This window comes from Python bivittatus, unplaced genomic scaffold (genome assembly GCF_059951505.1).
Source record: "Python bivittatus isolate LINGU-HERP-01145 unplaced genomic scaffold, Pbiv_v1 ctg000240_np1212, whole genome shotgun sequence".
NCBI classification, from domain to species: Eukaryota; Metazoa; Chordata; class Lepidosauria; order Squamata; family Pythonidae; genus Python; species Python bivittatus.
Window position 1 is genome coordinate 485,731 of NW_028277051.1, and position 27,914 is coordinate 513,644.

Below are 27,914 nucleotides of genomic sequence, written 5' to 3' on the forward strand. Positions count from 1 at the left end.
TGTTCCAAGTAAAGCTGCCTTTTGCAGTTGACTGACGGTGATTTTGTCAATGCTGATGGTCTTCAAGATGTCTTCAATCCCAGATGCTTTGGCATTATTTTTACTTTTTTCCTGGCGCCAAGCCATAAAGGTACTTTAAACTGTACACAGGTAGCTAGAAGGATGTCTGTAGTATTGGAGTATGAACTGGGGCCCTTTGTTTGGAGGGAGGGGGTACCGGGGTTAGTATGGTGGATCGGGTGGGAGACAAGGGGCCAGCTGCTCTTGGGGGGGTGGCCTCGGTGCTTAATCTTGATTTCACTCTCCGGCACCTGTGCTTGCCTCAGTGCCCAGCCATCAGTGTCTCAGTGCCGCGGAGTTGGAGCTGTTGCTACTGAACACTTTTCAGCCGTCCATGATTTAAAGTTGGATGCAAGGGCTGACCTAGCCTGTCGAATTGAGATGCGGCTGGTACGGAGGGAAGGACTCTTTTCTTGGAGATGTGCCCACCCAGATTTCAAGTAAGATAGCAGCTGAGACCCCAGGACAGGGGCAGTGGAGAGACTATTGAGTCAGTTCAGGAATTCATGGCCACCATGACCACCATGGAACTGGTCCAGGTGGTTATGGGGACAACTAGTGGTCACCCTTTGGACCTGGTTTTTATTTCAGGGCAGTGACCGCATGATCTGGAACTTGGAGATATCAACCTCAATCCCCTGCCACAGCTGGATCGCTCTGGTGGTCTCTGCAGCCACTCCTCACTGTAGGGAGGAAGAACCTATTAGATCCTTCTATCTCGTTGGACCCTGTTGGGTTTCAAAAGGGCTCGAGGTTGTTCCTTGAAGGAGGGAATGGTACCTCCAGCTCTTAAAGAGGCTGTGGTCTCCTCCTCAAGAAACCTTCCTTCAATCCAATGATACTGAACAATTTTCATCTGGTCTCTTCTAAACTGTAAGCTACCCAGGTCACTGTGGAGTTGGGTGGCCTCTAATAAATCTAATAAATGCAATAAAATAAATTAAATAAACCTTCCCTTTCTAGGGAAGTTGGTCTATGTACAGCTACAGATGGCTCTGAATGAAAGAAATTACTAGTTCCACAAAGAAACAATGGAAGTATAGGCCTAAAAGTACGGGGAAACTGAACCCAGGAAGTCTAACTCATTATCTTAAATGTCTCCACATTAATACACAAAGTATGAGAAACCAACAAAATGAGCTAGGCGTCATGAGGTACCAGGACAGGGATGACATAATAGGGATGACAGAAACGTGGTGGGATGAATCTCATCAGTGGCAAGTGGGCTTAAAGGAGATACCTTGTTTTAGTGGCACTACAAGAGACCAGGTGTCGTAGTATTATCTATCAGGAATAAACCTGCCTTCGCAGGGGTCCACTGATCTGATGGTAACCCAGGAGTTGAACACATCAGGATTAAGAAAAGAAGACCCAACAGGAGAGCGATTTTGCTAGGAGACGGTCAGAAGAAGTAAATGAAGCTGTATTAAAGCAGCTTACTATGGTGGGAAAATTCAGCTACCCAGGCATCTGTTGGAATATTAATTCTGCCAGAAACAGGATGTCAGAAAATGTGCTGACTTACATCAGTAATCATTTCCTGTTTCAAAAGGCTGTGGTGGGTACTAAACCACTTGCTACCTTGGATTTGGTCCTTAGAAACAGGGAGATGATTGACGGTATTAAAGAGTTGGGAACTCTGGATGCAAGTGACCACAGATTGTTAGAATTCTTAACAACTGATTCATTATGTGTCATCAAGTTTGTACTGAAGCTTAGTAACCACATAGATCAGTGTTGTCCAAACTTGGCCACTTTAAGATGAGTGGACTTCAACTCCCAGAATTCCCCAGCCAGCATGAAGTCCACTCATCTTAAAGTGGCCAAGTTTGGACAACACTGACATAGACAGACCTTCTCTAGGATGAACTGATCCTTCAGGTCTTCCAGTGCTGCACCCTGTACATGAGTCCATCATCTTGCTGCTGGTTGTCCTCTTCTCTTTCCTTCTGCCACTCTCAGGATTATAGACTTCTCCAGACAGCTACGCCTTTGCATATTGTGTCCAAAATACAATAATTCGAGCCTGGTCATTTCTGTGCCTCGACTGAGAACTCTGCGAGTGACTTTTATATTCGTTTTCTTGCCTATCCATGGTATTCTCAGGCATCGTCTCTAACATCCAAATTCAAAAGCATCAATATTCCTTCTATTCTGCTTCTTCAAAGTCCAACTTCTGTTTGATAGACAGCCATAGGGAAAATGATTGCTCGCATCATTATGATCTTTGTGGGTATAGACCATCAAGGTATCAGAACATCTTTTCCAGGACCTTCACTGCTATCCTACTAAGTGCTAAAAGACAGAAGCCATTGACCACTTCAGTGTTTCATTGCCAGTTGCCAGTTGCTGTGCCAAGAGTCATTAGTCTGGTGGTCTTTGCATTCAATTGTAGATCCACTTTTCATTCCTTGACTTTCACTACTAGAATTCCCAGAACATTTGCGCATTCATCAGCATAGTGCAAGTTATTGATGTTTCTTCCTCCAATTTTAAAACCACACTCATCTTCCAATCCAGCTTCCCTTAATATATATTCAGCATATGGGTTGAATAAATAAATAAGGGGAGAGTATGCAGCCTTGTCGCACTCTTCTGCCAACTTAGAGCCAGTCTGTTTCGCCAAGTCCTGTCCATGCTGTGGCTTCCTGACCTGTTTATAAGTTTCTCATGAGGACAATGAGATGTTCTGGGATTCCCATTTTTCTGAGCACTTTCCACAACTTGATGTGATCGACACAAAGACTTTTCTATAATCGACGAGGCGCACACTGACTTCTTTTTGGTATTCTTTGGCTTTCTCAATTATCCAGCGTGCATCAGCAATAATGTCTTTTCTAAAGCCAGCTTGAACATCTGGCATTTCTTTTTCCACGTAGGGCTCCAATCTGGGCTGGATGACCCTAAGCATTATTTTGCTAGCATGTGAAATTAAGGACCTTGTATGGTAGTTTGCACACTCTGTTAAGTCTCCTTTCTTTGCTACTGATATGTAGACTGATCTCTTCTAATCGGTTGGCCACTGTGTCATTCTCCAGATCTGTTGGCATAGTTTGGTTAGAACTTTAACTGATTCTCCTGTTGCTTGCCATATTTCTGTAGATATACTGTCAGTCCCTGTAGCCTTCCGATTTGATAATGTTTCAGTGCTGATCTAACTTCATTTTCTCATATTCGAGGTTCTTAACATCTCCTAAGTATATTGCCATCTTCTAAATATGTTGGCATCTCTACTGTACAGAATTTTAGTACCTCTTCCTTTGATCTTCTTTGAATCGGTTACTGTCTGTCCATTGACCTCCTTCAGCATATCAGTCTGAGGCTGGAACCTCCTTCTGAGTTCAGAGATCTTCTGGAAGACTGTCCTTGCTTTTTGGTGTCTGTTTCCCAATCCTAACCTCTTGAAAACGAAATCAAGAACAGGCCAGTCTCAAACAAAACCAGCGAGGGGGAAAAAAGAAACAGAACAGAAGACACCTTAAGGAGACAATGAGCTTCATCAGGCAGCTCATGAAGAAGCTGGGGGTAAACAAGGGGGCTTACTGGAAATGGAAGAACCAAAGAAGCTCCAGCCCAGAAATGAAGGAATGAGGTCAAAAAGGCAAAGGTAGGAAATGAAGTAAGGCTAGGAAAAGAGGCAAAATTCAGCAAGGAGGGCTTCTTCTGATGTGTCGACAGCAAGGAAAAGACAACAGACATGGTGGGCTCACTGCTAACTTCAGATGAAAAAAAAGGAACAGGTGGCCAAGAAAAAGCAAAGGAACATTATTTTGCCTCTGTCTGTACAACCAGAGGGTGGGCGATTTGAGGAGCACAGATTAGAATTAAAACAACGGGGAAGTGTGCAGTCAGTGAGGCTGTATGGCATCCTTTCGGGAGTTGGGGTGGGCATCACCGTGCTGGCCGCTCTCCTCCTGCCTTCGAGGCCGGTTCCAGTCGGTGTTGATAGGAAGGGAGAGGTCCAGCCCGTGGCCCCTACTCTGTGGGGCGTGCAGGCTCTCTCCCCTCGTTTAACATCAACGTGAGGCTGCTGGGTGAGGGGTGAGGTATCACCAGGATGCTGACGATACCCGGCTTTGCATCTCCACCCAGGCCGCCTGCGTGATGCTGTGGATGTCCTGCCCCACTGCCTGGAGGCTGTGGGGCCTGGATGGGGCGCAGCAGGCTTTGGCTCAACCCGAGCAAGACTGAGTGGCTTTGGGTGTTTGGGCCTCCCATCCTTGGTTCGGGCCGGGGTGGCGCTGCCTCAGACCCCGTGCGCAATCGGGGGGTCCCCCTGGACTCACAGCTCCTGCTGGAAGAGCGGGGGGCAGCTGCGGCTAGGAGGGCCTTTGCGCACCTTCGGATTCTGCGCCAGCTGTGCCTGTTCCTGGATGGGAGGCCCTGCTCACGGTCACTCAGGCCCTCGTGACCTCCTGCTTGGACGACTGGAATGTGCTCTACCTGGGGCTGCCCTTGAAGAGCATACAGTAACTGCATGGATAGCAAATGGCGCCGGTTATTCAGTGCATGTACCACCACTACTCCATGAGCTGCGCTGGTTGCTAGTGTGCTTCTGGGTGCAGTTCAAGGTGCTGGTTGTCACCTTTAAAATCCTTCAAGGCTTGGGGCCGGGTAACTTGAGGGACCATTTCTCCCCAGTGGTTTCTACCTGTCTGGTCCAATCCGGTCAGGCAGGACGGGTTAGGGTTAGGGTCCGGTCGGCTAAGGAATGCCAGTTGGCGGGGGCTGGAAGATGTGCCCTTCCTGCTGTACTGCCCGCCCTCTGGAGCATTCTCCCTCTGGAGAGCAGGGTGGCTCTGACCCTCCTGCCTTTCCATAAACCCTTAAAGATCTGGCTCTGTGCCCAGGCCTGGGGCCCTGCGGGGCCCCGTTATTGATTACAGTGTATAATTTATTCTCGTCTGCTATGTCTTTTAATTTTTGTATTATTGTGATTGTTTTTATTTTATTTTTAATTTTTTTTGCCACCCAGAATCACTTGTTGAGATGGGCAGCCATACAAATTGAATAAATAAATAAATAAATAAATAAATAGAATATGGTAATTTGTTTACTTAAACTGAAGCTCTCTAGGTGGTTTACAATATAGCCCATCAGAAAAAGAAAGCAAAACTGAGTTTAAATATATACAATAAAATAAAATCAGCTATAAAATAATGGCACTGTACACATTAGGCAGCATCAGGGTGGTTGACAAAATCTAAAACAATAAAAATTTAAATATAATTAGAATAGGATTAAAATACAATTAAGAAGCCTGGGAAAATAGCAAGGTCTTCCCCTGGCACCCAAATGATGCTAATGTGGGTGCTTGTCGAATCTCTCTGGGGAGGGCATTCCATGGGGGCCACCGCAGAGAAAGCTCTCCCCCTTGTTAAGACCTCCTTTGGTGGTGGTGGGGACCTGGAAGAGGGCCTCCTTAGACGGTCTCAAGGTCTGGCTAAACAGCACTTCCTTCCTGAGCCACTTGAAGCCGTTTTGAAGGTCAAAACCAGCCCTTTGAATTGGACCCAGAAATGGACCAGCAGCCAGCATGGATGGGTGAAGTGCTGGCAAAATATCCTTGTATCTGCCAATCCTGGCAAAGGAGCTTCTAGTTAATATGAAGGTCCTCAAGTCCCCAGGCCCTTCTGATGAAAGGCCCTCCAGAATCTTGAAGGAATTGGCTGAAGAGCCACCAGGACCTCTGTCACTTATCTTTGAGGAGTCCTGGAGAACTGAGGAGGTGCCAAAGGACCGGAGAAAAGCAAAGAAAGGGGGGGGGGAGGTTTCCCAGTAATTATGGCCCAGTGAGCCTAACATTAATTAATTAATTAGAGCAAGTAATAAAGCAGGCCATTTGTAAGCATCTTGAAGACAAGGCTGTGATTGCTAAGAGCTAACATGGCTTTGTCAAGAATAGATCATGTGAGACAAATCCTGCCTCCTTCTTTGACAGGGTAACCACTCTAGCGGACAAGGGGAATGCTAAAAATGTAATCTCCCTTGATTTCAGCAAAACTTGACGTGGTTCCATGTGACCCTCTCCCTATAAGCTGCTGAAGTGCGGTTGGATGGCACTACAGTAAGATAGGATCCCAACTACTAATGACCTGGATAACGGGGTTGAGGGCCACTTACTAAATTTGCAAATGACACCACATTAGGAGATCTGGCCAAGCCTCGCATGACAGAATGGGATTGCAATCTAATACAATGGACAGGCTGAAGGCCTGGAGAGAGAGGAAGGAGATGTCCTTCAACAGAGAGAAAAGTAAGGCCTGACATTTAAGGACGAAAAATTTAGGGCATACATACAAGATGGGCGATTTATTGCTTGATAGCAGTACATCAGAGGGACATCATAGACTACAAACTGAACATGAGTCGACAGTGTGAGAGAGCTGCTAGAGAGGTTACCACCCTTCTGGGCTGCATCAGAAGAGGCATTGTGTCAAAGTCCTTATTCCTCTCTGCTCTGCACTGAGGAGATCACCCCGGAATACCGTGCATGATTCTGGGCACCATATCTTTGCAGGAATATTGGCAGGTTGGAACAGGTTCAGGGGAGGGCAGTGAAGATTATGCAGAGACTTGAGGACGTGCCCTTTGGAGACCGGCTGAAGGAACCTGGGGTGTCCAGACTGGAGAAAAGAAGAAGTAGCTGAGACATGATAGTCATGCTCGAGTACAAAAAGGGAAGCTACAGGGTCAGGAACTCTTTTCTGTCGCCACTGAGACCAGGACCAGAATAGGTTGCAGCTATCTAGATGTTCTTTAAATGTAAGGAAGAAATTCCTGACAGTAAAATCCATACAACAGTGGAAAAGTTTACCTATGGAGGTTGTCGATTTTCCATCTCTGGAGGTTTTCAAGAAGAGCATTGACAGCCACCTCTCAGGAATGAATGACTTAGTTGATTTCTGCACATTATTATTATTATCATTATTTATTTAAATGTATTTTGCAGGGGATTGGACTAGTTGAACCTCATGGTCCTTCCCACTCTACACTAGTATGAGTCAGTGATTCCATGAACACAGTGTAGCTCAAAAGCTGTAGGAACTGTATCAGAAAGGCCAAAAATCAGAATGAGCTGAGGGTTGTGAGAGGTTCCAGAAACAACATAAAAAAGGGTTTATAAATGAAAGGAAAGCCAACATGGGAGGAGAATGTGGTGAAGCAGTAATGGGTGACAGCGAGAAAGCAGAACTGCTTGCCTCCTATTTTCCCTCTGATCTTGATCAGAAGGGAAACATAGCTCTAGCTGGTAACTTCACTAGAGGAAGGAGGGAACCGCAGCTTAAGACAAACAAGGAGAAGGTAAGAGAGGACATAGATAATTTAAATGAAATCAGGTCTTCAGGATCAGGTGGGTTGCACATCAGGGTATGGAGGAAACAAGCAGAGATGATTGCAGAACCAAACTCAGTAACTTTTGAGATCTTCTGGAGGATTGGTGAAGTCCCAAAAGAGAAGAGCAAGTGTGATTCCCATCTTCAGAGAGGGGGAGGGGGGGACCCAGGCCTGTTAGCTTGGCATCTACAGTGGGCAAAATCCTTGAACAGATTATCATGCAGGGTTTGGATAGGCATTCTACAATGAACAAGATCCAGCAAGGGTCTGTCAAACATAGATTGTGCCATACTAACCTTACTTGCTGCCCAGAGTCCAATGGAGTTGTGTGGCTAATAGATTTGAAATAATAGCAGTAGCAGTAGCAGTAGCAGTAGCAGTAATAATAGTAATAGTAATAATAATAATAATAATAATAATAATAATAATAATAATAATACAGTAACACTTGCTTTTTCAGAGAGTCACTAGTGTAGTAGATCTGGGGAATGCTGGAGACATAATTTACCAGGTCCTCAGCAAGGCCTTGGACAGAACACCGCATGAGGTTCTCCTTCCTAGAGAAAACATTTTTCTTGGATGGACTCATTAGGCTGGAAGGCCACACCCCAAGAGTGTATATTAATGGGTCCACTTCAGCTCGGTGAAAAGTATTGAGTGGAGGGCCAGAGAGGTCTCTCCTGGGTTCTGTGCAATTCAATATTTTTATCAAGGGCTTGGAGGAGGGAGTTTGTCACGGAAAAGGTTGAAAGGAAGGCACACAACACAAAGGAGAAAGAACCAAACTTTTATTCAACAATTGTTGCTTCCCAGCTCTATGAGAAAGAGAAACCTGGGACAATAGAGAAGCAAGATTTTTATAGAAATTTGGGGGCTGCAAGGTGGGAAATCCTGAGGGGCTGATTTGCTGGACAGTTTTCAGGGGGAAAGACAAGCCCTTGTTGATGCAAATGTTGATGCAAATGTTGCAAATGTCCTGTTGTTGGGCGGAAGCCGCACTTTCAGATACCTCCCCTTGTTAACCAGAGAAAATGGCTGTCTCCAGTGCTGCTGCCACCGCTAAAACATGTGGTTTTCCTTAGCAATAACACGGGAACCTTCCCCAGTCAGTTTTCCTTATAGGTTCCCAAGTTCCTGATGGCAAATCAGAGCCCTAGAATTTCCTGCTCTACAATTAAATTATTACAAAAAGTCTTACCTTTCTATTGTTCCCAGTTCCTCTTCCTTTGTAAGCTGGAACGCAACAACTGTTGTTTCAGTAAAGTGTGAGCCTCCTCCTCAGAGCTGAGTTTGCCTTCCGTGACACAATTAAAGGATCTGCAGAAGAGGTGGCTGAGGGGAGAGATGATAGCAGTGTTCAAACATCTGAGGAGTTACTGCACAGGAGGGGGAGTGGGCCTGTTCTCTGGGGCCCCGGAGGCCGGGAGCAGAGCCCGGGGTTGCAACCACAAGGCAGGCGGGACACCAGGAGGCGCTTCCTGGCCGCGGGAGCTGCTGGCCGGCAGAACCGGCTGCCCCGTGGGGGGGGGCGGAATTTCCTTCACTGCAGGACTCCGGGCAGGCCGGACGGTCGTCGGCAGAGATGCCCTAGTGGGGCGTTTCTCCACCTCAACGACTGGAAGACGGGTGGACTTCAGCTCCCAGAATTCCCCAGCCAGCAGGAATTCCCAGAATTCTGGGACTTGAAGTCCACCCGTCTTAAGTTGCCAAAGTTGAGAAACGCTGCTCTAGTGGATCCTGTGGTGAGCAGAGAGGTGGACTAGGTGACCTCTGAGGTACCTCCAACTTGATGTTTCTGATGGGAAGCGTGCCTGGTAGAACTAGGAAGTGAGGGAAGCTGTGGAAGAGAAAAGAATCCATGTAAGAGAAGGTGACACAAAAAAAGAACGTAAGAAAGATGCGTGATGTCTGCAGAAAGAAAAAGTTGTTTAAAATTAATTTAGTCAAAGAGAGCAGGACACATTTAATATTAAAAGGAGCGGAAGGGGGCCAGATAAAGGAGTTTCTAGCAGAGGAACAGAATTCACGATCCAAGTGGTTGGATCATTTGGGATGAAATCGAAGTGCAGGCATGATCAGAGCCGAAAGGAAAGCTACCTGTGCTTGTGTCCAGGAAAAACGGGATGAAAAGAAAATCATAAATGCTATGAGAACATTGGAAACAACGTTGAGGTTGCTGGTGCGGACTAACGTACAACAGGATTTAGCTTGTTTGTGGAGTGGCGGTGCAACTTGCTCAACGTCCCCTGCGTCTGGGAAAAGGTTGCTCTTCCTCTCACCAGGGGCAGCTGGGAAGGGGAGCAAAAGCGAGTACAAAACTTGCTGCGGGATCCGCTGTGGGAGAGGAGGCAACTTTACCTGGACAGGCGTTGCCTTTAGCAGGCCAGAAAGAAATGTACGAACGTTGTACATGTCTGGTTTGCAGAAAGAATGTGATAGAATGAACAGGCTTAAATTAAGGAATATTTGTATGAATATGGCATTGAAAGTTGGCTATTGAACGTGATAGTAGCAGTGCATTTTGAAAGCCAACCATCATATGAGAATATGAAATGGTTCAGCACTGAGCATGGAGCAAAACGAGGCTCTGGTGGTCTCCGTGGCTGCTTGTGTGTGTCCTGACAAAAGTATAAGAAATTCCTGTGGTGATAACAGGGGATATGAACATACATGCAGTTTTTTACGCAGATGGTGCCACGTTGCTGGTTGAGAATCTGACTGATTTGCAGAAAATATTAAAGCGAGTGTAGGATGCAGCCAGGAGACTGACTCTGACAGTACCAAAGGCCAAGGTAATTGGGTCTGACTGTGACAACCGTTTCAAGGTACACAAAAGGAGAGCAACAGAATCCGTATACAGTCCCTAAGAGGGGAATGGATAGAGAAGGTCAAGGCGTGGATGAAAGGTAGAGGAATGAATGTTGGTTGGAAAAAACAGAGCTGTCTGGGTACGAGGGTGCGTCTCTCCCCATGCTGTTACAGGGTTGTGAGAGAGAGGTATGTCGGCTGAAATATAAAGGCCAGTAAGTTGAGCACATTGGGAAAAGGGTACTTGAGAAGCTGCGTGATGAAACAAGAAGAGCTTTTATTTCTTTCTGAAATGTGTACATCACCACAATCCAACTGGACTCTAAGTGGTTTACAGTGTAAATGATCGTCATCATCATCATCATCATCATCATCATCATCATCATCATCATCATCTAATATTTACACTACATGTAACCATGACAGGACTAACAATTGCATTGATGGCTCCAGAATCAGTGCCCAAAGGCCCTCTGGAAAAGCCATGTCTTTACAGCTTTCTGAAGGGGCATAAGAATGGGATCCCTCCTCACCTCAGAGGGTGGGATTCCACAGAAGGGGAGAGCACCCACCTGGTCCCCCTCCCATCAAGCCCCCAGGCTGGCAGGTGCCATCTTCACCAGCCAGGTGGGTCACGGGCCCAGCGCACAAGTCCCAGGGCACCTCCAGAGGCTCAATAGCCTCCAAAGAACATCACGAGGCATGACCTCCGCCATCTCAGCCGGTTCCATTCATTGGTCCTCCACCTGGGAGCAAATTTTGCACAAAAGGCTTGCACCATTAGGGTCAAGACTGAACAGATGATAAATGAATGTAGATTGAATACAGAAGGAGTGACCAGGATGGAGTTCCACTGAGGTGACTTGGCCAAGGAGAGAGAAGGCATCAAACTGCATTGCAACACCAACATCTGAAGGCAGAGCGAATGGGTGGAGAAGGAAGACTGAGGAAGTCGTGGTTGGGTGGGGTTGATCAGATCCGAGAGAGAGACAGACAGACAGACAGACAGTGAATGGTGTAGACCGATTTTAGCTTCTTTTTTTTTTCCCTGGCCTTTTTCATTCCTTTTCTTTGCTATTTCTTGCGTGGCCCAATGGGCATAATACTGCTTACCCCCAAGGGTATTATTCCTCCAAAGGGAATAAATAATATTGTGATGGGCATGGATGATGGAAGGGCAAGGAAGGTGCCAGGCTGGCAGAAGACCCTCGCTGCCCGGAACAGCCTTGGCTGAAGACTGGGACACACAGCTCAAGCGGCATTCCTTAAGCACTCGCTGGAGACGGTCCGGGGTCCGGGGTCCGTCCATCGGCCCTGGAGAGGCCAGGCAGCCTCTCGGCCGAGGGTTCCCCCGAGCCCCTCTGCCCGGGTGCGGCCTCTCCGCACAGACATCCAGGAGCTCTGAGGGGCTGTAACTCACCGCGAAGAAGATCCCGGGGTCGTAGCGGGGGCGCGGGCGCGGCTGCGGCGGGAAAGCCGACGGCCAGGCTCGGGAGCAAGCCTCTCACGCAGATCCGTGGCAGGACCGCGTCTGGAATACCCTCGCCGCGTCTGAGCAGGAAAAGGATGGGGAAAGGCCGAGGGGGGTAACGCCGCCTCCCCTCCCCCCGGCCCAGGAGACGCGGGGGCTCCCGAGGCGCCCGCCAAGCGCGCGGCTCCGGCTCCCGGCGGCGGCCCGAGCGCCAAGGCTGCCGCCGCCCGTCCCCGTCCCCGTCCCGTCCCCGTCCCCGCCGCGCGCGCCAGGAAAGGGCGCCCGCGGGCCGCCCGGCCGCATCGGCGGCGTGTGCTGCCCCCCGGTGGCCGCAGCGGGGCATTGCGGGCGGGGCGGGGCAGCCCAGAGAGGGCCCGCCTGCCCGCGGCCGGCCGAGCTTCCGGGTGCTGAACGGAGAAGCGGCGGGCTCTTGGCTCTGGGTCAGGCCGGCGCTGCGGGCTCCGCAACCTTTCCTTCCTCTTGCAGGGACCGAAGATGCAGGGAAAAGGTCTGCACCGTCCTCGGATGGCAGGAAAGTGGGAGCTTTCTGCTACCCCCTGGGGGCCGTCCGGATTTTTTCACCTCCGGTCTGGGAGCTCGACTTTTATCCTCTTCGACAATGTTTCAAGCCCGTGTCCGATGCCCTTTCACGGGCCCATTTCTGCTCACCTGGAGATGCCTTGAGATACAGCAGTTGCACCAGTTGGGTTTCTGGCTGATAGCTCTCGGTGAGCGGGGGGAGCAATCTCATTAAAAAATGGGCCTTTACTGTGGGATCGCTCACTGGATGGCCTGGCTTGAATCTGGAACGAAAGAAATAGCAGGCCGCCCCTGAGCATACCTAGAGTAAGTCCCACTCCCCATGAATGGCCGCGCCTGCCGCTGGCCAGTCTCTCCTTCCCGCGCGCCATCTGCAAACGACGCGTCCTCACACGCATCCCGAGGCTCAGCAGCCGCCAGGAGAAGCAAGCGTGACCGTGGCTTTACACGCACAAGCCAGAGAAGGCCCCCCAAACATTCTGCTGCGCGAGGCCCACCGGGAAGGGACGGGCACTTTGCCCAATTCATCAGGCCTCACGCCCTGGCCGTGGCAGGGCTTGGCCTGAAAGGTTGCCCAGCGTGGGTCAGCGCTTGGAACTGGCTGGCCTCGCCCCTCGCCCTCTCCTGCTCGGTGGCCCGTCCAACAAGCCCTTTGTGGGGTCTCCTTTCCCCACCTCCCGGGCCCAGGTGATTCAGAGTGACGTGGCGGTCCTTGCTGGGTCTGGAAGCCGCTTTCTTCGGCAGAGGACCGCGGGTGGTGGTTTCATGCTGTTGACGCGGAGGGCTGAGGAGGGCCGAGGAGTGCAAAAAGCTCAAAAACATGGAAGCGCTCTCCCTTCCGGGCTAATCGGCCAGTTCCCAGGGACTGTCAAGGACAGGTGGCCTTGGGATGTGCCTGGAGCATGCCCCAGTCCCAGAGGCCTCCCCTGGGAGCCTCCCTCCCGGCCAGTGGCCCTCGCTTCCCCGGCCGGCCCTCCTGCTCCCCAAGGTCTCTCTGACCTCCGGATGCATCTGTCTGGCCGCAGCCGCTCAGCTTGCGCACTCCTGTTCCGACTCCCCTCGCCAAGGCCCTGTCAGCTCTGCGGGTGTGAGCCAAGTCCAGAAGATGGGCCTCTCCCTGGAGAGCATCAGGCTGTGACAGTGCAGCGGGAACGCTCCTCTCCCCGCACGCGGAGCCTCCCTCTTTCCGAGAGTCTTGGAAGCGGCGGGAGCTTTCTGGGTGCCCAGAGAAGACCGTCTTGGTCCGCGCTCTTCCAACCCGGGGCCAGCTGCGAAAGGATTATGTCACAGGGATGGGGGGGGGGCGAGGGGAGAAGCGATCTGGAGGTCCTGGAAGAGAGGTGGGGGTGGAGACGGGGAGTGTTGACACATCGGAAGCCAGCAGGCTTCCCCCCCCCCCGTCCCCCCCAGAAGCATCCAGCCTCCTGGCGTTGTGGGCTCTGATGCTGCAGAGTTATCCTGGCCGTGGCTGGGCTTATCCGGAGCAAGAGCACCAGCCGGGCGACGGCCCTTGGCATCACCTACACAAAAGCTGCCCTCCCCCCAAACAGGGCACGCCTCCGCTGGCGAGGCACCAGGGCAGCCAGCAGGAAAATTAACAGCGCGTTGCCCCAGGGGCTCCAGCCTGGCTGCTCGCGGAGAGCGGTTTGCTGCGGGCAGCCAAGGCGCTGTTAATCGAAGCCAGGTGTGGGGGCTTTGGGGAAAGTTCGGAAATAGGGGCTTGTATCCTGTCCAAGAAGGCTGTCCGGGCTGACATCGGAGCATGCGCCCCAACCACAGCTGGCTGAGAGGCACAAGCTCCCGGCATCTGGCGTGGGTTGCTTGCGCTTTGATTAATTGTGGGGAGGGGGCAGAAGCAGGAGTCACTCCAGCCTAGACCTCCCCACCAAGAGTCGCTCCAATGTGCTGAACTCATTACAGAAAGCGTGCCCTCCCTGTGCCCTTCCCAAAGCGAGCCTCACTCCTAGTGCAGACCACGGCCAGGGGGCAAGCCTCCGCGTCCGGACCCTCCCCTGCCCGTTATTTATTATCACACAGTTGTATCCGCAGACTCATAAAGGGCTAGTCTCCCCCCCCCCCCCCACGTATGCGTGTGTCCCGGAGCTGGCTTGCGGGGCGGAGGGCCCCGGCCCATATTCTGCAGCAACGCGGGATCCCCTTGGGATTGTTGGGGGAATCGCCCTTTGCCTGGGGAGGGGAAGTGCTGCTGTGATGGGGGGGGGGGGGACCACCGCGTGCCCCAGGCCCGGCTTTGGAGGAGGCAGATTCTCTTCCGCGCTCCAGAGAGACACAGGGAGAGCCGGCTCTGCCTCCGGAGAGAGGGAAGCCAAGGGCGTGAGCCCTGAGCCCGGCCTGCCCTTGGCACTGCCAGAGCCGGGAGGCCTTTTCTGGCGGCTTAGGGTGGCCCGTTGTGATGTGTGTTTGTGCGCTTTGCTCTTGAAGCTTGGGGCCGGTTCAGACCCTCCAGGAGCATGCTCTGCCCCCACCGGCACCCCTTCCTCTCCCACCGGCCTCCTACCCACAGCCCCTCCCGGGCAAAGGCGAGCCTCTGCCCGGCCAACCTTCCCCTTGGAGGGGGGGGCTCTTCCAGTGATCCTTGACGCTGCAGCCTTGTAGTTTCTCCTTGCCCCCCGCCTCCTCCCCAGGAAGCAGGAAGGCATCTGGCAACGGGCAGGAAGCCTGCTGCGGGGTGCCTCCCCCTCCCTCACTCCCTCCCCGAGCAGGGCAACCTGAGATGTCAGTCAGGGGGCTCCACAAAGCCTCCGGGAGGCAGCTGTCTCCAAGTTGCAGGAATGGGGGGGTGATTTATACATAACAGGCCAATAAATTACCTGCACGGGGCCTCGGGGAGCCATTCCTTACACCAGCCGCTGCCAGACCTTTCCAAGGATTGTTTCCAACAATTAGCTGAAGACGAGGCAAAGGCAAAGGGAGGGCGAAATCAATTTCCAAAGGAGTGTGGGGCTAAGCCCATTCCCCCCCACGCACTTCGCGTCTTCAGCTCACACTTTCGTTGGCTTTAAAATGGTCCTGCCACTTGTCACATGCCTACTGGTCATTCCTGCCAACTGGACTGTGTGGGTCAGACCTTCGGTGTGTGGGGGTCTTCCTCAGAACCCCTCCTCCAGGAGCGTTGCTGGTACACAGGATTCAGCCAGTCATCTGAAGCGGCCGCTTCTTTGGCCCGTCCCGAGATCAAGTAGTAGAGGTGCTGTCCGTCGGAGCCCGAACCTCGGGATGCTTGGCGGCCTTGGTGGCGTGGTGCCCAGTAATGTTGCCACACTGGCGTCTTTCCAGTCGGAGGAAGTCTGTCTCTCCTGCCCTCTGCCCAACTGATGGAGCCCTGCTTCACTTCGCTTTCTGGCTCCTTCACCCCACGAGGCTCCCCGCAAGCTACAATGAGCTCATAGCCAGAAGGTGGTATTCAAAGGTAGGCTGCTCCTAAGGAAGAAGCTTGATTTAAGCTTCTGTTATGGAAGATGGGTGACCAACTAGTGTTAGCAGATCAAGAAGACTAGGTGAACTTTGACCGTTGGAGTGAAAGAGGTTTTCCTCTGCACGTCCCCCACCCCCGCCCAATAATTGGGACTTTCTTGCAGTATTTCAGATGTGATAATGTTGAGTCTCTCCAGGTCAGGGAAGAGGGGCAGAGAAATACCCCTGAAGCCCTTTGTTGTCTGAATCCAGAGACCCAGGGGCTGATTCTGCACTTCCAGGCCCATTTGACCATTTGCAGGGCTAGAAGCCGCCAGGAGCCAAAGTGCCACTCTGCTTCCAATAGCGCCTTTATTTATAACCAATATTTACAATCAGTATTAAAAACACAACCCGCTTCTCCCAAAACAAATAAGCCATCCAAATCACCTCTTTGCTTTTTTCCCTCTGTTTTTTCAGGGTCAGAAAAATAAGAAGTATGGATCCGACGCAAAGTGAAAAAGAAGAAGAAGCAATAACATGTTCCTATGGAACATCCTGCCTCCCGAGGTCCGGTGTGCCCCCTCCCTCATGGCCTTCAGGAAAGGGGTTAAATCCTGGCTCTGCCAGAAGGCCTGGGGGCCGGAGGGGGGCCTGCACCTGTGGAGATGGCTGGTGGGGTGATGGGTTTGTCCCCCCCTCCCAGCATCTTGCAGGTTTTTAGGGCTAAAAATTATAGGAGGTTTTAGGGCATTTTTAAATTATTTATAGATTTTATCCATGGTTGGAGGGACCTGTGTTTTTTCTTTTTTATTATTGTGAGCCACCCAGAGTCACCTGTTGGGGGAGATGGGCAGCATACAAGTTTGATAATAAATAAATAAATAAATAAATAAATAAATAAATAACCAACCAACCAACCAACCAACCAACCAACCAACCAACCAACCAACCAATCCGAGTGCTTCTTTCCAGTGTTGTGAATATGCACCAACACACACACTCACCCACATATCTACCACTGAGGAAATATGCACAATTTTAAATATCTCCAACTGTGCAGTATTGTGCAGCTGAAGATGCTCTAAGAAAAACGATTAACAGAGCTAGAAAGGGATAACCAGATTTGTCCCTCGTGTTAGACTTTTTCAGAGCTCGTGGCTGCAGTCTGCTTTTTCCTCCCTTCGAAATACTCCTGAGCGGCAGGGTCTGGGACACCTCTAACGCTGGAGCTTGACAGGGAGGAAGAGGGGGTGTCCCCCCAGGAGTTTTCCTTCTCCCCCAGGGCTTCTGGTTCTTGCTGCTTGGCTGTCCACAGCTTCTTTGCCAACAGCCCTCCCAGACCCAACAGGCGGCAGGGCAGCCCAGCGCCGCTCAGGAGAAAGAGCCCCGATCCCAATCCTGTACTCAGGTCAGACTCGAAATGAGGACAGCTGAAGCCCCGCAGACCGGGTGGGCTCCCTCCCTCCTGGCAAAGTGGTGGGGCTGCTGTCCACTGTTCAAGAAAGCAAGGCAGTGGCAAGATGGGCTTGTGGCCCAGCCTCGTAGAGCGAAGCAGAGTGGCAGTGGCGAGGGGACGTGGCACCCCGCCTCGGCTCACCTGGAAAGGCCAGCAAGGCCAGAACCCCCGGGGGCTCCCGGCGGTGTGGACTGGGGGGGGGGAGGAGGAAACTGCCCAAGAGAAGATGGGGGAGCCATCCGAGAAGAGAAGAGAAGAGAAGAGAAGAGAAGAGAAGAGAAGAGAAGAGAAGAGAAGAGAAGAGAAGAGAAGAGAAGAGAAGAGAAGAGAAGAGAAGCCTCCGGGGACCCCAGGGGCCGGGGGAAAAACTTTCTATTGGAGCCCTCCCCCTCCCACCCCCGGGGCTCGTGCAAGCCCCTTCCCCTGGAGGAGGAGGCTCTTGCTGCCTGCCTACCCAGGATCTGAAACAGGCCCGGAGCGGACTCCTGGGGTGCCCTCAGAGGTCCCTAGGCTGAGGGAGCCCCACGATTCTGCTTCTGGTTTTTGGGGAGCCTTCAAGGGACTTGTCTGGACAAGTCCCTGCAGTTTTCTTGCCGCCTTCTTGCTGGGCCGGCCAGTGCCCAGCTGGATTCAAGCCTGCAGCCAGACTCCCGGCTTCTAGACCGGCGCCTTAACCACCTCACCAAACCGGCTTTCCCGGGTTGTGCTTCGGAGAGGCGAAATCGAGGTCTGGGCAGCGTCCCACGTGCAACCCGAAGAAGTGCGGTCCTTTCCCCCGCCGGCGCTGATTGAGCCGCCTGGTTCATCGCGGCCCTCCCAGGTGGCCCTTCTGCGTCTCGCCATTTCGGCCACATGGTCGGGAGGGGCGGGGGGTCAGTGCCGCCTCGCTGCTGGGCATAGATGCGCGCAGAAGAGGCGGCCCTTTGCCTTCAAGCGCTGCGTCGGTACAAGAAGCGGTGGGAAAGGGGAACGAGAACCGCGCGGCTGTGGAAAGCCCCCCCCCCCCCGCCGCAGCTTCCTCTGCCCAGCCCCAGCCTCCCGCCCTCCTTCCGCACGCCCAGCGCTTACTTCCGCAACGGGTCGGGGAGGGCCGCAGACCAGGCGACCCCCAGCCCCGCGCCCGCGGGGTCGAGACAGCCGGTTTTGGGGAGGCCGGCGGTTTCCGCGGAGCCCTCTCCTTCCAGATAAAGTAGGAGAGCGGGGAGGCCACGGGCGGTGGCGGTCCGTAGAATAAAGTGCGTCTGAAGCCAGACAACCTGAGGCCATTGGAGGATGATCCTGCCCTCCCGGGGCTTGGGGGCGACGGAGGCGACTTGCCCCCGCAGGCCCTGCCACTGGCTGAGACTGAGGCTTTTCACTCAGTGGGAGGCGGCTCCCAGGGCTGCTGGCTGGCCGTCCCGTCGGCTGCCTAGAGAGCATCCAGAGCCTGGCGCAGTATACCCGCCCGCTTGGTGTCTCCCGGCGGCCCTGCGAAGCACCCGCAGAAGTCTGTCCCGGGGTGGGGTGGGGGCTCGACCTTGCGCTCTCGCCAATTCCTGTGGCCCAGAGGCGAAGGGAAGGGGGCTGCCGGGCCCCGAGCGGAGGCTTCTGCATTCCACGGTCCTCGGGTGCACTCCCGGCAGAGCCCAGCCGAGGGAGAGGCCGGGACTGGAGAGGGCGGGCCCCCGAGCGGGCATGAAGCGGGGGAAGCCCTCCCGAGCCCGGTCTTCTTCCCCGACGGGGCCCAGAACGGACGCGCGGAAAGAGTCCCTTCAAGGAACTCGCTAGCCAAGCTCGGCATCGGCCGGCCTCACCGCTTCTCTCTCGCCTTGGCCCAACGCGGGAGAACCGAGGCGCCTCTTCGGTGCTCCTTCGAGAAACGGGCCGTTCAGGCGCCAGACTCCTTTCACCTGGGGAAACTCCGAGAGAGGAAGACGAGCAGAAGGCCGGCCCAGCCTCCCGACCGGCGGCCCGCCGTTGAACGGAACCGTAGCTCTCCCCACCCCAGGCCAGAAGGACACCGGAGGTCGGGGGCCAGGCGAGCATGGAACCCACAGCCCAATCCATTCCCTTATTTATTTAGCGATGTATTTATTTATTGAGGAGCGGCGTTGCGGGGGGGGGGGGCGGATTCTGGTCCGGCGGGTCTGAAGAGTCGGTGGGAAGGGCTCGACCGCCGCAACGGTTATATTCGCGTTACAATCGATCGGAGCCGAAGCCGCCTTTGGAGTCGTATTTAACGTTTCAGTTAACGAGGAATTAGAGCAGCGGAGCAGCCAGAAGTCTGTAGGACTCCGACAAGCCCGGAAATTTTCTTTTCGCCCCCCGAACCCAGACCCCCTTCAGAACCGCATCTGCGGTTCTTCGTTTCCTTCTAAAACCTTTTTTATTCTCTGGGTTGGATTTTAATTGGTGTTGCTTTAATGCTACTTCTTAAAGTTATTGTAAGAAACCTTGTTTGTATCGGATCGAAAGGCGAGATATAGAAGTTCCTAAACTTCATACGTTTTAAAAAGATTACTATATTCGACAATATTTGGAGGGCATCACGGATGGGAATAAAACTTAACCCCCCCCCCCCAATAAATTAAACAGGCCACGAAACTGGAATCGGTTTTTATCCGTTAAGCCCGGAACGAGATTTGTTTTCGGTTGAATAAGATTATTCCGCTTTCCGGTTTTAAAATTTAATATACTTTTTTTCTTGACTGCCGGTGAAGGCGACTGGTGGGCACCTTGAAATAGGATTCCCAGTCAGAAATGAGGACGTGATGGAAAAATATCTCAATACCAGAAAATCAGGAGTTATGTTTACTTGTTGCCTGTCCCCTGTTCTACGACCCAGAACATCGAATGACAGCAGCAGCTACGCAGCAAAGAGGTTCTCGTTTTCATTCTCACCACAGGCCTTTGTGGAACTCTCCGAAGTCGGGGGGAACCCGAACCAACTCTATCGTTTAAAGGCCCTACTAGCGAGCACGGACCCGGAAAGCGGGGTGGGGGCAGGGATTTATCAAAGCTTGAAGGGGTCTTTCAGCCGAAGGGAGTGGGAGGCGGCGATCCTGTCCTCGCGGAGAAAGCGAAAGCGAAAGCGCCCTTTTCTTCGAGTCCCCCGGCCAGGACGCCTCGAGAGAGACTGCTGCCCACTCTTCTGCGGAATCGGAAGCCCGGGGGCATCAGCCACAGACCCCCCCCCTTTTCCCTTCCGAGAATCCATTTAAGGAGTTTTGTTATCAGCTTCGTAACTATTTTGCGCAGAAGCTTTCCTTTTTCTTTCTTTCCTTCTTTAATTTCCCCTGGAAATGCGTGAAATCGAGGAGCCGTTCGCTCCACCGCAGGTACGCTCACCCGACGCTCCTTGCCCTGCTGCGATATTTGGGCCTGAAAACGAGGGAGCCCCCCGAGGCAGGGCATTTGCTCCAGACATCGGTGAGGCCTTTTGGCTGGAAGGAGCCCCCGCAGCGCCTGGCTGCGCTGTGCCCTCCCATGGAGGGGTCCCGCGGCGTGGCCAGGCAGGCATTGCACGTTTTCTGCCCTGGCAACGTTCCGCGATCCTCGCCTTCGCGGACGGAGAGGTAAACCGCCCGGAACGGGGAGGGAGGCCCGTCCAGCGGGACAGAAGCGAAGCGAGAGCATCACCGTTTGGTCTCCGCAAGCGACTTCCGTCGACTTGCTCTTTGAAACAGTCCGGGGAGGGGGGGGCAGGAAGGTCTGGCGAGGCACTTCAGGTTGCCGGTCCCCTCCTTGCCGCGCCTGAAGCCCCCTGCCCTGCGCCGCGCCTGTCAGGCGACGTTGTCCTGCTCCTGCAAGGGCCTCGTGGCAACGGAGGGCGCCTGGGTGCGACGTCGCCAGAGCCGGAGGGGCCCCAAAGCGTCCGGCAGATTTCCCAGCGGGCATTGGAAGGGACACGGGGAGCCGAGAAGGCCCCTCTCTGCTCAGCGGCCTCGTCCGCGCTCTCCGCGGGCACGAATCAAGCTCGAAACGCCGGAATCACTGGGCTCGACCACAGAGGAATAGCTCCCGAATCAAAGCCAGCATATTTGGATGGGGGGAAATTCCGCCTCCCCCAATTGTCCATTTCCCTCCAACCTGCATCGCCTCTTGGCCCCGGGAAGCGCAGCCGGGCCTCCAAAGCGGCCCAGAGCCGGAGATGCCGCCGACCCACCGAGTCCCGCTGTGGCCGCCAGGGGTCGCCGCACCGGCAGGAATTGGGGGTCCCTGGGGGTGGGCGGGGAGCGAATTTCTTGGACGGAGGCCGCGGGAAAAGGCAAGACCACCAGGGCCCGAAAGGGAAAGGCCTGGCAGAGGAAGAGGCAGGAGGGAAAAGCGGACAGGCCCAGACAGTACCAGGCGGGGGAGAGGTCTTTGCCCCGCTCCGCCTGCCCCGTCCTGTCCCGCAGACCCACCTGGTCGCCGAGCAGCCGGGCGCCTTGGCTCCCTCCGCGCCGTCCCAGTCCGGCTCTCCCGCGCGCTGGTCCCCCTCGACGGGGCGGTCTGGGATCCCAGTAGAGCGCGGCGGGTCCTGCTCCGATGGGCGCGCCGCACTGGCCCCGCCCTGCTCTTGGGGGCCCTGCCTTCCCCTGCCTGCCCCCTTCGCCGGGAGGGGGGTCGCGGCATCGTCTCCTCCTCGGGGCTGCTCCTCCGGGACCCCGCCGGTAGCTCCTCCTCCTGCCGCTCTCTTCCAGCCCCGCCGCCCGCCCGCTCGCCTGCTAGCTCGCGCGCTCGCTGGCTGGCTGGCTCGGAGGCGGAGGAAGCCGCGGCGGCTCCTTTAACACGCCCGAGTTCAGCCCGGGGTCAGGCGGAGTTCGCGGCCCGGCCTTTACCTTTTCCGCCGCCGCTGCGCTCCCGGCACATGGGGGCCAGCCGGCGCAGCCTCCACCAAGCGGCCTGAGGCGCAGGCGAAGGGCGCAAAGGAGCCGCCGCCGCCGCCGCCGCCGCCGCCGTGGCAGCCGAGAAGAGCCATGCGTGTCCACACGGACCTCGCCTGCCTGGCGGATCCGACGGGGCTCCCAGGTAAGCCGGGGCCGGGGCCGGGGCCGGGGCCGGGCAGGCAGAGCCGGAGCCAGAGCCAGAGCCAGAGCCACCGGACTTCGCCTCTTCTCTGCTGTCCAAGGCTGACTCTGCCGGGCAGGAAGCGGCCCGGGCGGGAGGTCTGGCGGACGGATTCCGAAGTTAGCAGTAGTGAAAGGAGCGGCGCGTAGCCCGAAATCTCAAGGGTTTGGCCCGTCCCCAAGCCGCGGCTCCCTTCCGGAGAAGCGGGTTTTGTAACGGGACCGGTCCGATGGGTGGGGGGGCCTTACGCCCTTCCTCGTTCGGCCGCGGACCCCCGGAAGGACCCGTGAGCCGCCCTCGCTCGCGCCAAGGGGCTGCTGCGGGCCGTGCCTCGGCTCATCCACCCGCCGTGCCTGTGGCGTTGTCGCCCGGCCGAGGCGGCCCCCCAGTCCTTCGCCCCCGACTTCCACCCGGCGAAGCTTTGGACCGCCGGCGGCGGCGGCTGCTCCGGCTTCTCCGGCCGTATTTCAGAGAGGCTCTTCGGGTTTGGGCGGCCTTGTCCGGCGCCCGGAGTCCCTCTGCGCTGGCCACCCCGCCCTCTCCCGACGATCCGTGTCCTGGGCAGCGATGCCGGCAAGTCGGCGGGGCTCCGGGTTGGGGGTGCCGGAGCAGATAGCGGGGGCAGGAGACTTTGGCGAAGAACGGCCTCAAAGGCCGCCCGGCACGGGTAAGAGGAGCTGGGCTGCCCACCCGCCGGGCCAGGGCCGCAGGGCGGTTCCCTAGGCAGGCCGGTCCGGGCCTTGCGAGCGCAGAGCCACCCTGGCTGCCGGGGCTCTCCCGTTCTTCCCCGCTCAGGCCCGCGGCCCGGGAGGGACCTCTCCGGCCCCCCAAATCCGGCAGCTGAACCTCCCAGCAAGAAGCAGAGGCCCGCGAGGCAAACGGCTCTCGCGCTCCTCGCCTCCGGAGGGCGACGGGCAGGGAAACCCGCGTCAGGATCCAGCTCCTGAGCACAAGGGGTCCGCGGCGGTGTGTTTGGCCCAGCCAGCGGCGGAGGGGGCGGGGAAGGCGATGCGTGGAAGCTGTACTGACGCTGCCCGCCAGGTGTGAAGCCCCACCCGGAGGAGGGCGTGCGAGGCTGTGATCCGGGAGCCACCGGGGCTGAGCCCCCTCCTCCTCCCTTCGCCGTCTGCGCGGGGAAGCCCCTCTATAAGGGGAAGCCGGCGGGGAAGGCAAGGCGGAGAAGAACAGAGAGGCGCCCCGCTTCCTGGGCCTCCGCGCGGCGGGCGAGTGCGGCCAGGCCGGCTAAGGCCCGCTCGGCTCTCTCTCTCATCCTCCCGCCCCCCCCCCCCCCCCCAGGCGCAGCGATGTTGGATGCCTCGGAGGCGACGGGCCACTCCCGACAGCTGCTGCTCCAGCTCAACGCCCAGCGGACCAAGGGCTTCCTCTGCGACGTGATCCTGGTGGTGCAGAACGCGCTCTTCCGCGCCCACAAGAACGTGCTGGCGGCCAGCAGCGCGTACCTCAAGGCCTTGGTGGTGCACGACAACCTCATCAACCTGGACCAGGAGATGGTCAGCCCAGCCGTCTTCCGCGCCGTCCTCGACTTCATCTACACGGGCCGCCTGGGGCCGGGGGCCGAGGGCGAGGCCGACGCGGCCGGCGGCACAGTCGCGGAGCCCGCCTTGGGAGCCATCCTGGCCGCCGCCAGCTACCTGCAGATCCCGGACCTGGTGGCCTTGTGCAAGAGGAAGCTGAAGCGCTCCGGCAAGTACTGTCAGTTCCGCGGCGGTGGCGGCGGCGGCGGCGGCGGCGGCGGGAGCTATTCGGCCTCCGCGCCCTTCGGAAAGCTGGCCAGGGGCCTCCGCGCCGCCACGCCGGTTATCCAGAGTTGCTTCGGGGCGCCGCCGCGGCCAGTGGAGCCGAGCAATCCGCTCAGCACCCACTGTGGGGAGCTGTACGCCGCCGCGGCAGCTCAAGGAGCCACGTTGCACCCGCACGGCCTGTGCCCCCCGCTCTGCGGCCTCGACCTCTCCAAGAAGAGCCCGAACGGGCCTTCCCCGCAGCTGCCCCCGCCGCCCCCGCCTGACAGCCGCCTCCGAGCAGCAGTGGAGAACCGCGAGAACGTTCTGCCGCCCCGGCCAGAGAGCCCTGCGCTGCTGCCTGCCCACGCGGCCTTCGGGGAGCCGGCCTCCGCTGCCCCGCTTCAGGCCTCCTACCCCCACCTGCACCACCGCAGCGGCGGCAGCAGCCCCGGAGCCGAGCCGAACGCTCGTGTCGAGGTGGCGCCCGAATTCCTGTACCGCTGGATGAAGCACGAGCCCCTGGTGGCGGGCTACGTCGAGGACGAGGACGAGGACGAGGACGAGGACGAGGGGCACTGTGGCGGCGCCCGGCGGGACCAGGGCGGCGGCGGCGGCGGCGGCGAGGGTGAGCTGGAACAGCAGGCTCAGTCCCCTTCCGGGCCGCCGCCGCCGCCGCCGCGCCACTACCTGGAGAGCGCGGAGCCCGACGGGGAGGCCGAGGACCTGGAACACGACAAGAGCACCAGCGAGGAGACGGGCTGCAGCAGCGGCGGCCCTTCGCCCGCGGGGGGCAGCCTGGAGCGCTACCTGGGCTACGAGCCCGAGAGCTTCGGGGGCGACAACCTCTACGTCTGCATCCCCTGCGGGAAAGGCTTTCCCTCCTCGGAGCAGCTGAACGCGCACGTGGAGGCGCACAACGAGGAGGACGAGCTGTACCGCAAAGAGGCGGCCGAGGCGGCGGCGGCGGCGGCGGGGCAGGGCTCGCCCTATCTGGACAAGGCGCCCCCGCTGCCGCCGGCCCCGCCGCCCCCGCCGCCCTCGGGGGGCCCGCCCGGCTGCGACCTGCTGCGCCCCTACCGCTGCGCCTCCTGCGACAAGGCCTACAAGGACCCGGCCACGCTGCGCCAGCACGAGAAGACGCACTGGCTGACGCGGCCCTACCCCTGCTCCATCTGCGGCAAGAAGTTCACCCAGCGCGGGACCATGACGCGCCACATGCGCAGCCACCTGGGCCTGAAGCCCTTCGCCTGCGACGCCTGCGGGATGCGCTTCACCCGCCAGTACCGCCTGACCGAGCACATGCGCATCCACTCCGGCGAGAAGCCCTACGAGTGCCAGGTCTGCGGGGGCAAGTTCGCCCAGCAGCGTAACCTGCTCAGCCACATGAAGATGCACGCCGCCGCCGCCGCCGCCGCCGCCGCCGCCGCCCCCGACGGGAAGCTCAAGCTCGACTTCCCGGAGGGGGTCCTGGCCATGGCGCGCCTGGCGCAGCAGCCCCCCGCGGACAAGGAGCTCTTCCAGCACACCTCGCACTTCCTGGCCGCCGCCGCCGCCGCCGCCGCCGCCGCCGACCCCAAGGCCGCCCTGGAGAGCCTCTACCTCGGGCTCAGCCCCGACAAGACGGCGGAGGTGCTGGCCCAGGGAGCCGTGGCGGCCGCCGCCCACCTGCACAACGACCACCACGCTCGGACCATAGGCCGCTTCTCGCCCCCCTGACACGCGCTCTCCCTGGGCCGGGGGCGGCTCCCCTTCTGACCAGGGGAGCGACTCGCCCTCCCCCAGTAGCTGGCCACCTCGGGGCTACCACCAGTGCCAGGGGCGGCCCTCGGCTGCACGCCCGGCTCTTCCGCTGCGCTTCAGCGCTGCTCTCCACTCCTCTCCCCCCTCCCGCCCAAAAGCGAGGGATAGCCAATTCGTCCCTACCTCAAATGCTCCCCTCCGCCCCACACCTCTTCCGAACCCGGAGGTCTCTGGCGGCAGAGGAAGGGGCGGCGGGCGGCGCCTCTCTCTCTGGCAGTGCTACGGCCAGAGCCTCCGGCGCGGGGCAGCTTTGCCTGCCGGGGCGCGGTGCGGGCAAAGCAGATGGGGCCTCCCTCCCCCGGGCGGGTGGGAGAATGACCGTTTCCACGGGGCGGGTTCACCCCTCCCCCCACCGGCTGGAGGACCCTCAGCGGTTAAACTTGTAGGGGATGGAGAACCTCAAGGTATGGGACTGGGGTGGGACTGGTTCTGTTCCCCGGAAGCTGGGCCCCCCATTTCCGCTGTCAGGTCGCCCAGCTGGGGTTCGGAAGCTGCAGCCCCTCTCTGGGGGAGGGGTCTCTGAGTCACAGGGCCAGCCACTTCTGCCTGGGGGAGGGTGGACAGGTGTGTCAGCTGGACCCTTGGCGGACCCCTGCTCAGAAAAGCTCCTGAACAGGCGTCCCCTCCTCCGGAGGCAGAAAATACCCCAGGCAAGGAGGCGATTCTGGGCCAGGGAGAGCCGCCTGCACCGCCCAGGAAGGCCCTCCGGCCTCAGAAACGCCGCCATGAGCCCGACGCGCAGGCGGAGGAGCCTGTCGAAATGGCCCAAGAGCCCTGCCAGCCTCACGGCCTGAGAAACCCAATTGGGGGGGGGGGGGCGAAGCGGGGCAGGCACCCCGGACCGGAACCAGCCGACGGCCGGGGCGCCTGGAGGGTGCTTGCCGCTCGGCTGGAGCCGGCTGCCTTGCAGGGAGGGAGGGGCTCCGGAGCAGCAGCTGGTCAGAAACTGCTCACCGGGGCTTCGGGGGCGTCCCAAACCTGTCTTGCAATGTGAAGAGGAGCGGGTATCCCTCCTCCCCCAGCGGAGATTCCCCGGACTGTGGATCAAGGGGACAACGGGGGGTGGGGGGCATCTCTGGCTGCCCCGGAGGTGGCAGCGCCTTTCTGTGGGCTGGAAATAGAGCCCTTCCCCGGCCTGAACTGCCCCTGAAGGCCCCGACTTGCTTTTGGGATGGGGCACCCAATTCCGTGCTTCTGCCCCTACCCCAGGTATATTTGACAAAGACAAAATTCCATCTATTTGTCAGCTTCGTGGAGGACAGGAGAGAGATCCAAGCTTTATCTGGGGCTGCAGGTGGGGCAGCCTGGGGCTTCTTGCCCCACTCCCTGGGCCCCAGAAGGTCCGTGCCTTACCTCTGTGGCGCTAGTAGGAAGCCTCGCACCTGCCGCCCGGCCTCTGCTGCACTTGTGGGAGAGGGAGGGAGCTCTAGGAAGCCCACCCAGCTGCCCTCCCTCTCCCACTCTGCCCTTGAACCCCAACCAAGGAAAAATGTGAAACTACTCTGTCTTTGCACACACCACCTTGCCCCCTCCCCCTTGGGCTGTGTCTTCATCTGAGCCAGCTGCCTCTCCCCCCAGCCCTGAGAGGACCTAGCAGGAGTCTCCCCCCAGGGGGGACACCACCACAAAGAAACTACGTACCCAAGGGGTGCTCTATTTGCCTCTTGTAGCATCTGGGACAGGGGATGTCTTTTCTTTTGTATCAGATTCAGAGACCAAAATAAAATTTAAAAATCCCAAAACAAAACAATAAACGTTTTTTTAACACTGCTGCCACCACAAAGCCTCTGCTTCCTTGAGTGGGTTTGGGATAGACTGAGAAGGGGGTACGCCCAAAGCTGGGGTGCTGCTGTGGAACGGAAGCGCCTTTACGGAGCGTGGGACGGAAGCTGCTTCAGGGGCCCCAGGAGAGCCAGCGGAATTGCAGGCACCACAGCCGCCCTCCTGCCCTCCTTTTGTGTTGTGCCCGACAGACGAGGTGCAGAATGCCAAGATGGTGCCCGTTGCTGGGATAGAATGGTGTCTTTTCCCTTCGTGCCAGGAAAAGCTTTGGAGCCCCTCCCTCCAGGACTGTTGGGAGCCGTGCAGGTGCCTTGCCCCCTCCCTGTTTGCACAGCTGACACAGGAAATGGGAAGGGGGTCAGTTCTCCCTGCGGACCCTCGTGCCTAGCTGCTAAGAGGAAATTCTCTTCCATTTCCTTGGGATGCTGAAACCTCCTTCTGGCTGAACTGGCCTTGGGCACTTTCAGCC

At 57.0% G+C, this 27,914-nt stretch overlaps 1 protein-coding gene and 1 long non-coding RNA gene across 9 annotated transcripts; one reads left to right on the forward strand and one right to left on the reverse strand.

The window, feature by feature from the left end:
• Nucleotides 1-6,357: 6,357 nt before the first annotated feature.
• Nucleotides 6,358-21,609, reverse strand: LOC112542939 (uncharacterized). 6 transcript variants are annotated; one of them, XR_015795802.1, is made up of 7 exons: nucleotides 21,476-21,609; nucleotides 15,224-15,658; nucleotides 15,049-15,124; nucleotides 13,217-13,546; nucleotides 12,347-12,480; nucleotides 8,597-11,757; nucleotides 6,358-6,686 (listed from the first exon to the last, which is right to left on the reverse strand). It is a non-coding gene; the product is annotated as an uncharacterized LOC112542939 (long non-coding RNA). The 6 variants fall into 6 exon arrangements; XR_015795804.1 differs by having other exon boundaries at nucleotides 8,597-11,149; nucleotides 11,627-12,480; XR_015795803.1 differs by having other exon boundaries at nucleotides 8,597-8,730; nucleotides 9,178-12,480.
• Nucleotides 20,276-27,460, forward strand: HIC1 (HIC ZBTB transcriptional repressor 1). Of its 3 annotated transcripts, none has more exons than XM_088138660.1 (2): nucleotides 20,276-20,407; nucleotides 23,418-27,460. In XM_088138660.1, the coding sequence occupies exon 2, from the start codon at nucleotides 23,426-23,428 to the stop codon at nucleotides 25,577-25,579; it is 2,154 nt and encodes a 717-aa protein (XP_087994786.1). In that variant the 5' UTR covers nucleotides 20,276-20,407; nucleotides 23,418-23,425; the 3' UTR covers nucleotides 25,580-27,460. The 3 variants fall into 3 exon arrangements, with proteins under 3 accessions (XP_087994786.1, XP_087994785.1, XP_087994787.1); XM_088138659.1 differs by lacking the exon at nucleotides 20,276-20,407 and adding an exon at nucleotides 21,770-22,082; XM_088138661.1 differs by lacking the exon at nucleotides 20,276-20,407 and adding an exon at nucleotides 22,089-23,162.
• The last annotated feature ends 454 nt before the right edge of the window (nucleotides 27,461-27,914 follow it).